The 13,112-nt window shown below is 36.0% G+C and overlaps 1 protein-coding gene across 3 annotated transcripts in view; it reads left to right on the top strand.

Annotated features, from left to right (window-relative positions):
* TAB3 (TGF-beta activated kinase 1 (MAP3K7) binding protein 3) overlaps positions 1-13,112 on the top strand; it is a 90,865-nt gene that overhangs the window by 45,300 nt on the left and 32,453 nt on the right. For all 3 annotated transcript variants that reach the window (XM_036744551.1, XM_036744553.1, XM_036744552.1), the window contains exons 3-4: positions 2,372-3,830; positions 4,654-4,814. In XM_036744551.1, the coding sequence (XP_036600446.1) occupies positions 2,372-3,830; positions 4,654-4,814 (1,620 nt within the window). The remainder of the gene's footprint in view (positions 1-2,371; positions 3,831-4,653; positions 4,815-13,112) is intronic.

Raw genomic sequence — 13,112 nt, 5'->3', positions numbered from 1 at the left:
CAGGTTGTTACCTCTTTTCTTTCTGTTTTTCCCAAAGTTCCTCTTTGCATGGTCCATTTGTATGGTTTTATTGACGATAGATTAGACTCATCCCTCCAGATTTTACCTGTGTGTGTATGTATATGTATGCATACAGATACACACACACACACACATACACATTTTTAATACAGAACACGACATTGTTTACTCTTGTTTAGCTTCTTTTTTTCTCTTATTATCGCACTTTTCTGCTGTATTCACATTTGCAAAGTTTATCTTTTGTTGCTGTAGAGATTTGTTGTGGAGATAATTATAAATACAACTTGTAAATATTATTTTGAATTTGAATCCTAATTTGTAAAACACCTTACACAAATTGATGTGGAAAACTTTTCATTCAAACCATCAAAAGAAATCTCTTTCCCCAGTTGGTTTAAGTCTCAAAAAGAGTTTTATATTTTTCATTCTCCTACTTGATGTTTTGAAAGATTTATAAGGAAGACACATTTCTTTTCTCCTTCTTATTCTATTCGAGAGAAATCAATGAAATTTCTCATTTGGTATTCTTTTCACCTACAAAATGTTAAGTCTACTTTCTGTTGTTGAAATTTTTGTTTTACTACCCTGTGTTTCTTTGATCACTGGATGGCTTTTCCCTAGCTCTCCTTTCTCTTGCAAAATATCTTTTTTCCAGCTATTAATAGAAAAATTTTTTTTAATGTGTATTATAAGAAATAAACTTTTGAGGCAAACAGAAAAATTTGTGGGTTATTAACAACATTTCAGGGCATTTAATTTATTCTTGATGGTGTACACACTAATAAAAAGCAGAGGACAATTCATCATTCTTTCATTTTAATGGGTACCTGCTTTCCAAATTTTTCTTTCATGTTTAATAAAGGTCACTTATTACCTTAATATAAAAGGTCACTTTAATCATTGGTTTAATATAAAAAGAAGAAAACCTTTCTTAGATTAAATATTTTTGCTAATTTTATAACATTTAGGATTGCTACCCTTTTTTAGTGGCGTAACTGACCATTTGAACCATTTAATAATTTTGAAAGCCTGTCCATGTGTAAATCTCTTAAGATGTTGTCGTTGGCTGTATGGATTTTAGTATGGGAACCAATTCTGATTCTAAATCACTTTGTGGGCCAGGCCTTACCTAGTGGAAAATATGTCCCCTGCTTCAAACAATTTATTTTAAGTTGTTTTCTTGTTTAACTTAATTTTCTCTTGTTAAGAAATGGGTGAAAGTATATGGCAAAGCTGATGAAAAGAAAAGCAAATGCTATTTTGAATTTTAAATGTTTTAAGTGTTTAGGAAATTCACATTGGGATTGTTTTCAATTCTGGTAAAAACTGGAGTGGGTGTTTTATCAGTGCTTTATCAAATTTTAGCAAAACTGATCTAATCTATTAATTGAATTGTTGCAAATTAATGTCATTTGCCCGTAAAATTTATTGTGCCAAAGGTGTAGGATCCACTGTTGTTAACTACCGTTTTCTAGATTTTTTTTTAATTGTAAAGGATGTCTAATGAATGAATGAATTTAAATATTAAAAAAATTGTCAAGTGCTGATTGTGCAGAGCACAGTGTTAAATTGTGGGAGTGTGAATACAAAAGCAGTGAAAGTACCTGCCTTCAAAAAATTTGCCTTCTAATGGGGAATCAACATACGTAGTGGAGTGGCCTTTACGGGTGGGGCATTTTGGTTCAGATGATTACAGGGCAGTAGGAGAATAGTACATACCTTATCCAGGACAAAGCAAAGTTGATTTGATCCTGGTTCCAGAACTGGAGGGGAAGACAGGTTTGGGGATAGGGTACCTGAGTAGAGAATGGCTTTTGTGGTAAGAGAGGTAGGAAATAATTTGAAGAATGGCTGGGGCTTTCCTGAAGTAGTGTTTTTGGAGACACAGTCAGTCATTAGTAGAGTGGAGTCCCTAGGCTTAAATTCCTCCAGGGCATGGTTTCTGGCCTAGACTGCTGAGAAAGTGGTTGTGCTTATACTTTTGGGACAGGGATCTGAGGCCTGCTAACTTTCTTATACATGCGGTACTTTTAGCCAACATCTTCTTTCATATGTACCTTATAAGAAAATTTTATTGGAGATTCTTAGAGCATGTATATAACTACCCTTTCAAAGTAATAACCAACAAACCTTTATTAAGTTCTTAGGACCAGAAAAATTATGTGAACCAGGTGTGAAATAGTAAAAATCGTTTTTTTTTCCTCCTTATCATTTAAAATTATGATGTTTTCCATTAGCTAAAATATTATTTTATCATGACTCCATTAAGCTTTGCTTGTGCTTAATGTTATTTATAGTATTATAGTTCATTAATGTGCCTATATAACCTTAACGTTTTCCTCCTTCTTAGAATAACAACAACCTGGAAGCTTGCTGTCGAGCCCTTTCACAGGAAAGCAGCAAATATTTGTATATGGAGTACCAGAGCCCAGATGACAACAGGATGAATAGAAATCGCTTTTTGCACATTAATCTGGGTGTCCATCCCCCTAGTAACTACCATACAGGTGATGGAGCTCAACTTAATGGTGGTCGAACACTGGTACATAGTTCAAGTGATGGTCATATTGATCCACAGCACACACCAGGTAAACAACTGATCTGTTTAGTTCAGGAACCACACTCGGCTCCAGCTGTCGTGGCTGCTTCTCCTAACTACAACCCATTTTTTATGAATGAACAGAATAGAAATGCAGCTACTCCTCCTCCACAGCCACCTCAGCAGCCGTCTTCCATGCCAACAGGAATGAATCCATCTGCTATGCAAGGGCCTTCACCACCACCACAGCCACCTCCCTCATACATGCACATACCTCGTTATAGTACAAATCCAATTACTGTTACAGTATCACAAAACCTCCCCTCTGGACAGACTGTTCCCAGAGCTTTACAAATTCTTCCACAAATTCCAAGCAATCTCTATGGGCCTCCTGGTTCAATATATATTAGGCAAACATCTCAAAGTTCATCAGGAAGACAGACTCCTCAGAGCACCCCCTGGCAGTCCTCACCACAGGGCCCCATACCACATTATAATCCACGTCCTTTACCTGTTTATCCACATCAGCAAAACTACCAGCCTTCTCAGTATTCTCCCAAACAGTCACAGATCCCTCAAGCCGCTTATCGATCGCCACCTCCTTCTCAGTGCCCTTCACCTTTTGGTTCTCCTCAGCATCAAGTGCAGCCTCCTCAGCTGGGCCACCAGAGCTCACACATCTTTATGCCACCTAGTCCTTCAACTACTCCACCCCATCTGTATCAAGCTCCTCCAAGCTATCCGAAGCAGGGAGGCCATTCGGTGTCCTATCTCCCTTACAGTACATCTAGCTTATCCAAAGGCTCCATGAAGAAGATAGAAATTACAGTTGAGCCCCCACAAAGACCTGGGACAGCAATTAATAGAAGTCCTTCACCAATAAGTAATCAGCCATCTCAGCGGAACCAACACCCATTGTATACAGCCACTACTCCACCGTCAAGTTCTCCTTCAAGAGGAATGTCTAGTCAACCCAAACCTCCATTTAGTGTTAATCCAGTATATATTACATATACACAACCAACTGGACCTTCGTGTGCTCCTACGCCATCTCCTCGGGTAATGCCAAACCCAACGACAGTTTTCAAAATTACAGTAGGCCGAGCAACAACTGAAAATCTTTTAAATTTAGTGGACCAAGAAGAGCGTTCTGGAGCACCAGAACCTATTCAGCCCATTTCATTGATACCAGCACTGGGAGGAGAAAAAGGAAGCCATAAGTATCAGAGAAGTTGTAGTTCTGGATCTGATGATTATGCCTATACTCAAGGTAAATTTTTCTAATCTACATGAAATTCAGTCTTTATCATGATTTTTCCTCTGGTTTACAGAGCAAATAATATTCCTTTATGTTAAATATTTTCAACGTGAGAAGTTTTATTTTCAAGATTCTGTTAATGCTAACTATACTGGATATGTGTCAGCTTCAGGCTGGATAAAGAACGTTTTCAGCATTGGAAAAATAATTTTATGAAAGCTACTAAGGAAAAATATAAACGAGATACAAAGAGTAACAGAGTACGCAGAAATATGTTAGACATTTGGAGAAAGTACTTTGAAGAAACAGGTATGAAGTATAGATAATTTTAAAAAGTGATGAATAATAAATGTAAGAGCAGAAGTGGAAATGGCGAAAGAAAGGGTTTAGGTAAAATCGTGGCACCTGATCCTCTGAAGTAAGTGGGATATATAAATCAGCTCAGATTGTGCCGAGATGTTTTAACTTAAAGATACCATAAGGAACCAAAATTTCACCAATTTTTAGAAAGGTAATTTCTGTTATTTTTTATGTCTGATATTAGTCATAGTTGAAATATACCTAAGTATAGAAATAGAGATAATTTTAGAAAAACTTTAAAGTATTCTGTATGTTCTGATGTTCAGAATAGAGTCTCACTCTGATATGCATGTGATTATTTTGCTAGCCCTTTCAAGAGAGAATTACAAATGGCAGCGACCGTAGAGTTAGGGAAGAATTGGAAATAAGAAAATAGAGTTGCCATTGAACTTTATATTTTAGTATTGTACAGAAATTATCAAGAAATGATCAGTTTTTCAATGTTAATCTTTACAATGACTTTGTAATGCTATAGCCTTGCTATTACATCAGCGAGCAAGGATGGAGAGGTTAGCAAAGCAATTGAAACTTGAGGAAGAAGAACTAGAGCGGCTGAAGGCTGAAGTTAATGGTATGGAGCATGATCTTATGCAGAGACGGCTTAGAAGAGTTAGCTGTACCACGGCCATCCCGACTGTAAGTAATTGTGTGTGCGTGCACATGTATGTGTGTGTTTGCATGCACATGCGTGTATGTTTGTCTCTGTGTGTTTTAAAAAATAATCATGGGGTGATGGTCACATTCATCCATTGTTCTTTTCATGTTTTGTATATGCTGAAATGTTTTTAAATGATTGAGTTTTTAGTGGGAAACATGAACATTTTTGGTCACACATAAGAACAGAAATAGAAACTACAAATATTTAATATATTTACTATTATTAAAGTTAGAAAATACACTATTTCCAGAAAAAGCATATTAGCAAATTCTTTAATAATGGCTTGTTTTTACTTTTGGGGTCATGACTAATCAGCATTTATTTAAGCTAACGCCTCTTACTGCCCTTGTTAGTCCTTGTTTATCAGTAAGAGGGTTCTAAGCGTTTGTTTTGTACAATTGATGATATGCTGTTAAAAAGACAGTGAGAGAAAGAAAGACCTTCCCTCTCCTCAAGAAATTTTGCATTTCTATAAGTATATATCATTTTAGTCTTGTATTTCATAAGAAAAAAAATCCAAGCTCAGTCATTATTTTAAAAAATCCAAATCCAGTCATTATTTTAAAATGACATTTATAATCAAGATGTGTGTAGGGCATTATTTGTCTGAAAACAAAGGTTTGCTTAAAACACAGAAGTATAAACAGCACCCTACCTTGAATTTACTAATCATTCTTCCTGTTGTTAGTAAATCTTTGGTAGAATTTAAAAGCTGTTAGGATTTGTCACTCTTATTTTGGGAGTCAATTTAAGTGCTAATGATCACTTTTTGTGTTAAATTACATCATATAAAAAAATTAAGATTTCCTTTTGCTTATGGTATAGTCAAACATGATTTTTATTTTTAGTCTCTTTTTCTAAAGAAAAAAAAAGTGCAACCAAACCTAACTAGTTTGGATTACTAATTATAAGCTAACACTGTACAGGTAAGGACAATTGCTTCTTATTTTCCTGAGAAAATTGAGGCCACTTGATGCAAGCTACCCCTTTTTGTCTTCATTTCAAGGCCCCTTCTCTTATCCTTTAATGAAGTCTGACAATGAAGTGGACAACCTTTATACATGTGTGCTTGATCTCATTGCTTCCTGTTTTCTCTAGTAGATTTCAGCGTTATTCTTCATTCCCTCTAGTCTTCAACCTCTATCTACTCTTTTTTCCCCTACTATCTTCAGACATGCCCATCGTTTAAAAAAAAAAAACTTTCACATCTCCCATCTTTAAAAAAACTGTTCCTTCACACTGGTTGTCCTATATACTGTCATCTTATATCTCTTTCCTTTCTCAGTCATACTCCTAAGGAAAAGCTGTTTGTGCTCATTCCTTCCACTTCCCTTCTTCTCACTCATTCTTAAACCTTGTTGCACTTTGGCTTCCAACTTCATTGCTCAACTGAAATTGCTCTTGGCCAAATTACCTTTGATCTTTTAATTGCCAGATGTTGATGGTTTTTCCTCAGTCCTTGAACTCCTTGATCCATTTGAAACATTTTTTATTATTAACTACTCTGTCCTTAGACATTTTCTTCTATCTGGCTTTTTATGACATTACTCTCTTTTAGGTCTCTTACATAACTTGCTAACTATTCCTTCTTAGTTTCCTTTTCTAATTCATCATACATTTCACATCACCTAACTGCAGGTATTTCTCTAAGACTGTCCTGGGATCTTTTTTCTCTGTTTCTTCTCCCAGACACTGGTAGCACCCATGGATTTAATTATTATTTCTATGCAGATGACTTATGGATCTGTATATCCAACCTTAATTTCTCCCCTCATTGTCTTTCCAATATCACTGTTTTGCCTATTGGACAATCCAGACTGGATGTCCAGTTGGAGAGATCTCAAAACATATCTAAAACAGAGCTCTCTAACTTTTCCCCCTTATTCAAACTTCCCTCTTTCTTTGAAGGCACCACCATTTTTTCTAGTCATCCAAGATTGTAACCTCAGCATTAATTCACCCTTCCTTACCCTTTGCCCTAGATTATCTAATCAGATGCCAGATCTTGACATTTCTGCCTTCACAGCACATCTTGTATCAGTCTCCTTTTCAATACTCACTTAGCTACCACCTTAGTTCAGGCCTTCATTACCTGTTACCTTCATTATTGCAGTGGCTTCCTAATTACTCTATCTCAAGTGTCCCCCTATTTTAGTCTTATTCTCCACATTGCTGCCAACTGGATTTTTCTTAAGTACGGATCTGATTGTGTCACTCCCTTATTTAGTAAACGCCAGCAGATCTCTTTTATCTCCAAGATTAAAAATAAAATATTCTTTTCGACTTTTAAAGCCTTTTACAATCTGGCCCAAACCCATCTTTCCAGCCTTTATATATAGTACTTTCTCTACTGTAGTTATCAATTGAGCCAATCTCAACTTTTTCTCTGTCCTTTACATATGAAGGCCAGTCTCCTGTCTCTTTGCCTTTCATTGGCTGTGCCTTTTACCTGGAATGCTCTGCCTTACAGAATCCCTCTCTTCAAAGAACAAGCTCATGTGAAGCCTTTCCTGACTCCAATGCTGGTGACTTTCCTCCTAAATGTCTTTGTATTTAACTATTTTGTATTTATTATATTTATATTTATTATGTAAAGTGACCTTGGTTGTCTCCTCTCTTAGAATACAGCGTCGTTGAGAGTAGGTTTTGTTTCGTATGTTGTCCCAGTGCCTAGAACAGTGCTTGGCACATTTGTAGGTGCTTAATAAGTGCTTGCTGAATGATTGTAATTTATTGCTGTTTAACATGGTAGTGAATTCTAAGGTGCTTGTTTGTTTCTTAACTAATTTAAACATTCTGCTTCATTCTTTTTCTCATGTGCTCAATTATTGTTTAACATGTATTTAGTGTTGTCATAGGAATGAAGGGAAAAAAATTAAGTCTTATAAGCTACTTGAGAGCAGTGTCCTTTTCTTATTATCCTTCTCTTTAGAGCACCTAGAACAGTGTTACATACATACCAGGCACTCAAGATATTTGTTGAAAAAGTAAGAAACAATTCCTTTCTTTTTTGAGGCTTTTTTTGGGTAGATAGCAAGCTATATCCATCTGAAACTATTACTTAACAATGAAAGGAGTTGTGGTTGTTATATATGAGTTGTTATTTAGAGCTGGAGATAAATGGACATTGGGAAGACTTAAGGAGATGTGGCACTTACTCACGTGGAAAGGTGGGTAAAATTTAGATAGGTGGAGAAAATGTAGGGACAGACATTCCAAGAGAGATAAAGGACTAGTTTTAGTAGATCCTTGCTATTGGCATATAGAAAACAAAAAGTGAAGAATGCTTTCAATCTAGATTTTATGGTTTGTGTTCAGCAATACTGGGAATTATTACTGGAGAGTTGGATGGTAGGACTGGATTGTGGAGAGAAGTGAATACTGTGCTGAAGAGTTTGGACTGTTTTCTGTGAGCCATAGGGAAGTATTGGGGATTTTAAATCAGGTCTGTGACGAGTATTTTACCATGTTTATCGAAAGTTATTTTGATGGCATCCTGTAGGAAGGATTAGAGGTGGATGATGCTATTCATTTGTATAATCTTATTTTCATAGGACACTGTAGAGGTAATTTTAGCTCTGTTCTCAAATTCACATGTTCCAGATTAGTAGAATCCAAATCTATGAGGGAATCCTTGGGGTATTTCACTGGTAAATAATGAATTTTCTGGCCATGGCAGACTTGTGAAATAGATTAATAATACAAATAGACACCAAAGACCTTCATCTTCTTTTAATATTGCTCTATTCATCCACTCTCCACTCCATCCAAACTGCTGGATATTTTTCCTCATGCTGTTCCTACACTTGAAAATGTTCTTTCCTCTTCTTTACATTTAGAATTCCTACCTAAATTTAAAATTCATCTCAAATAATAGTTGCTTCATAAATCCTCTCCAGTGTTTCCTATAGATAAATACTTTCCTTTTCAGATCTCATATACAATGTATAATTTTAAAAAAAATTGTATTCATTGTTTATTTTATCTTAGACAGATCCTCAGTCACATTGAAATTTTTCTCTTCTTCAGTGTCTGGGGTGGTACTTTGCGTGCATTAAGTTTTTAGTAAATGTTTGTTGTATGAAAGTGATTTCAGGGGGAATTTTCCCTTTTGCTTTCATATTATAACATGAAAATCACTACAACTTGCATCAACTGTTAAGAGGATAAAGTAGAGAAATTCTTTGAAAAGTTAGCACAGAGGTTCCCAAACTTATTTGGCCTACTGCCGCCTTTTCAAAAAAAAAAATTATTCAGCCCTGCCCCCTAACCCCGAAATCTACTTTCTTTAACTCCTTAACTTTTTTGAGGGAAATTTGCATCATTTCAAAAAAAATATCAAAAATATTTTTAAATGATATATTTTTTTAAATTTAATAATTTATTTTGTAAATTTGTGTTTTTTTCCTGCATTCAGATTTTGATGATACAATATTGCATCATGTAACCATATAGCATCATATTGTAAACAAGTCATTACACTCACATATGCCTGCTGATGTGCACTGGACTTCCCAGTAATGAGCCATGTGGTTGCCTGCCAATACTTGCTTGTTAAGACCTATCAATGGACTTGATCACTGATCAGCTATAACCTGCATTTTGCCTATGTGTATAAAATATTGCTTTCCTCAGCCTCCCCTATAATCCACTCTTGAGTAAGTGACAACTTTTAGGATGTTCTTTGTATTATTTTAGGGGACTTATGTCATCATTGGAGTTAATTTAACCCTTTTCTCCTGAATTATCAAAAGTACATACTTCATACTAATATGCCACTCACACACACACGCATATACATACATACATGTACACATACACATTTACGTACATACATATATTCGTGTGTGTGTATGTATGGCTGTGGATTCCCTGTGTGTATATACATAGGTGTGTATATATGTATGTCTGAGAATTCAGCCATTCTGGAAAGAAATTTGGAATTATGCCTTTTAGTGACTAAAATGTCCATGCCCTTTGACCCAGAAACTCCTACCACTAGGTATATACCCTGAAGAAGTCAAACAGAAAGTTCCCATATACACCAGCGTGGTCATAACAGTGTTTTTGTTTTAGCAAAGCAAAGTAGATATCCAGGTATTGGGGAAGGGCAAAAATATATATACTGCACAAGTGTAATATAATATTCTGTTAAAAAAAAGACAAACAAATTCAGAAGCATTAGAAGAATTATATGAACTGGTACAAAATGAAGCAGAGCCAGGAAATCAGTATGTACATTGACTGTAACAGTATAAATGTAAAGAACAAAAAGCAGAATTAGGAGCTGCATATTTATAATAATCAAGCTTTCCCCTGAGAAGAGTTGAAAAAATGTTTCTATACTCTTTTTAAAGGTAGGGTGCTGTGGCTATAGCATATTGCACATTACTGTAAATATGGTTGGTACATTGGTTGGTTTTATTGACTTGTTTTTCCCCCTCTTCCTTTTTTATTCTCAAAGAATTGTTAAGTAGGGGAAGGTGAATGTATATATTTATATATAAACATGATTTCAAAATACATTAATAATTTTTTTAAAATGCTCTTAAACTCTCAAGATTATTGTTAATTTATATAAAGTAATATAAATTGCTTATAAACCTTAAAGTGCTATGCAAATTTTAGCTTTTTAATTTTTATTATTCCTACCCAGCTTTATTATGAACTCCAAATTTTCTTCAGTGAGAATTGCTTCTATTCCTTTCATCTCCTCCCCAAAGGACTACTTTTAAATGGCAATACAGTTTCGTTATTCTTCCTATCGTTTGCTTTATACCTAAGGGATATATTCCTGATATGTTCTTGTTAAGGCTGTAGCACAAGTCCTCCTAAAGGTTAATAGCATCACTGTTTGGATTCCCTAAATAGTTACTCATCACTTGATAAATTATAAATTAATAAGGTGTACTTGGTTTAAACCATCTTAATGTGATCTAATAGACATGGCTTTTATATTTTAGATGTTGCTTCCACATATTCATAGAGGTAGGGGAGAGGATAATCTTGGATAACCAGTTCTAAATCAATTTTATTTTCTTCGAAATATTCTATGTTCTCTTCAGTTAGTTTTTGTGCTTCTTTTTCCAAGGTGTTGACTCTTTTTTCATAATTCTCTGGCATAACTCTCATTTCTTTTCCCAATTTTTCTTCTACTTCTCTTACTTGGTTTTAAAAATCCTTTTTGAACTCTTCCAAGAGGACTTTTGGGGCTTGAGACCAGTTCATATTTCCCTCTGAGGCTTCATGGATAGGGATTGTTGTCCTCTTCTGAGTTTGTGTTTTGATCTTCTCTTTCGCCATAGTAGTTTTCTATGGTTAGGACTCTTTTTTGGCAGCTTGCCCACTGCCCTAGCATGGCCTGGCCTAGTTGTGCCTGTCGTGCCCTGGGTTCTGGTGCTAGTAGATTGCCTGCTGTGCTGGGGCTGGAGGCCTCACAGCTGGCGTGTTGGCCATTGCCTGCGGGGCCGAGGTTGCTGATCTGTGCTGTTGCTGAGAGCCTCCCACTGGCTTGCCCACCACCTGTGCTGGGCTCCATTCCTCTTTTACTCCAGTGAGACAGACTTTTCCTGAAGTCCTTCTATTTTATCTTGGACTGAAAAATTGTTTCACTCTGTCTTTTTGTGGATTCTGTCACTCCAGTATTCTTTTAGAGGCTTGCTTTAACACTGTTTCAAAGGGAAACTGGGGAGAGCTTGGGCAACTTCCTGGCTTCTTTCTACCATCTTCAGCTCTTAATCAGAGGTGTTAGAAAGCAAGAAGAAAAATTTTATTTTCTCAAATAAAAATATCATATGGGCTTTTTTGCTCCATTTGATTCCTCAAGCACTTCCTATTTTCAAGCTGGTGCCTGTTTTTATTCTACTGATCCAATGAATCTGTGATCTCATCAGCTTGGGTATTTTGTGCAGCAATGCTGACCTCAAACAATACATGCCTGCCTGTCCTGTGTAACTACTGCCCTGCCCTCTCATAAGTTTAGCTTTGGAGGACTCCATGATGTACTGGAGTCTTTTTTTTTTTTTTGAGTTCTCCTGGCATTGTATGAATACCAGTGGAGTTATCCATTGATTGTTCCTTGCTCTTCATATGACCAGACTATCTTTTTTTTTAATCATACATTTCTCTGTCATTCTTCAAATTACTTCTACATAAGTCCTCATTTGTAATGTGTTGTGGCCTGCTTATACCCTTCATGCACCTCTCTATTACTCTTCAGCTTCTGTCATAAACTATGGTATTCCATGGCTTACATCCATACAACAATCTTGGAATAATAAAAGTGTTAAAAAGATGGGCCTTTGCTATTGGAAGAAACTTAGGAACATTAGAAGGACTTGAAAATTTCCCAAAGGGTATCCAGCCTGCTTTCCTTTCCATGTTCAGTTTTCGACTTTGTTTATTGTCTGTGTACATCATCTCTCCCAGATATGTATACTGACTGATAAACTATATAGGTTGTCCAATCACCTGAATATCTCAGTCTAGAGAATAGGATTCTTGATCCCCTTGTCTTTTTTCCAGTATGCATCTTCAAACAAAAAACTCTTTCCAGTGATTATGGACCTTATTTAGGGGTCTCTGCAATGTTCTAGGGCTCAGTGAAATCAGGAAGAGGTCATTCACAAACAATAGCTTCTAGAGAACCTCACTCTTTAATTGGAACTCAACCTTGGACCTCTTCTATGTCAGTGGTGGCAAGCATTTATCTACCTGTTTTGTTCCTCACTTCCCGATAAGTAGGTCTTTAATAAGGTAATTACTATTGTTACGTCTTTCAAGTAATATTTTATGATATTGATATGTGCATTGAAGACAATTTGTTGGAATAGAACCAGCTGTTTACAAGGTAGAGTTTTCTGCTACTGAGTCAAATGATATTTTACAGTCAAGAAACCGTAAGCATATTGAGATCTTGTATTCTCTATATTGTTGTTCTTTGTATGAGTCAAAAGAGGTGGACTTCTGTGGGAGATTGTTTGAGAAAACCTGTCTTTTCCCTTCTCGTACAGCCCTAGAGGAACCTTTCCTCTGCGTGTGTAGAAGGTAGGCAGATGAACAAATTGGCAGCTATTCGTCCTTTCTTTATTGCCCTTTTGGGGGGCAATGATTAGGTCACAGATTTGTTCCACCATTTGGTGTCTTCCGTTTTTTCATTTATTTTGGGAATTGATTTCTAATTGTCCTCAAAATTGTTCTGCTTTCAATTTATTCTTGCTGTATATGTATGCTGCATCTGGTTCAGTGGCTTTTTTTTTTCTCCTAGCAGCATATCT

This window comes from Trichosurus vulpecula, chromosome 2 (assembly GCF_011100635.1).
Source record: "Trichosurus vulpecula isolate mTriVul1 chromosome 2, mTriVul1.pri, whole genome shotgun sequence".
NCBI lineage: Eukaryota > Metazoa > Chordata > Mammalia > Diprotodontia > Phalangeridae > Trichosurus > Trichosurus vulpecula.
This window is presented reverse-complemented; position numbering and strand designations above follow the sequence as displayed.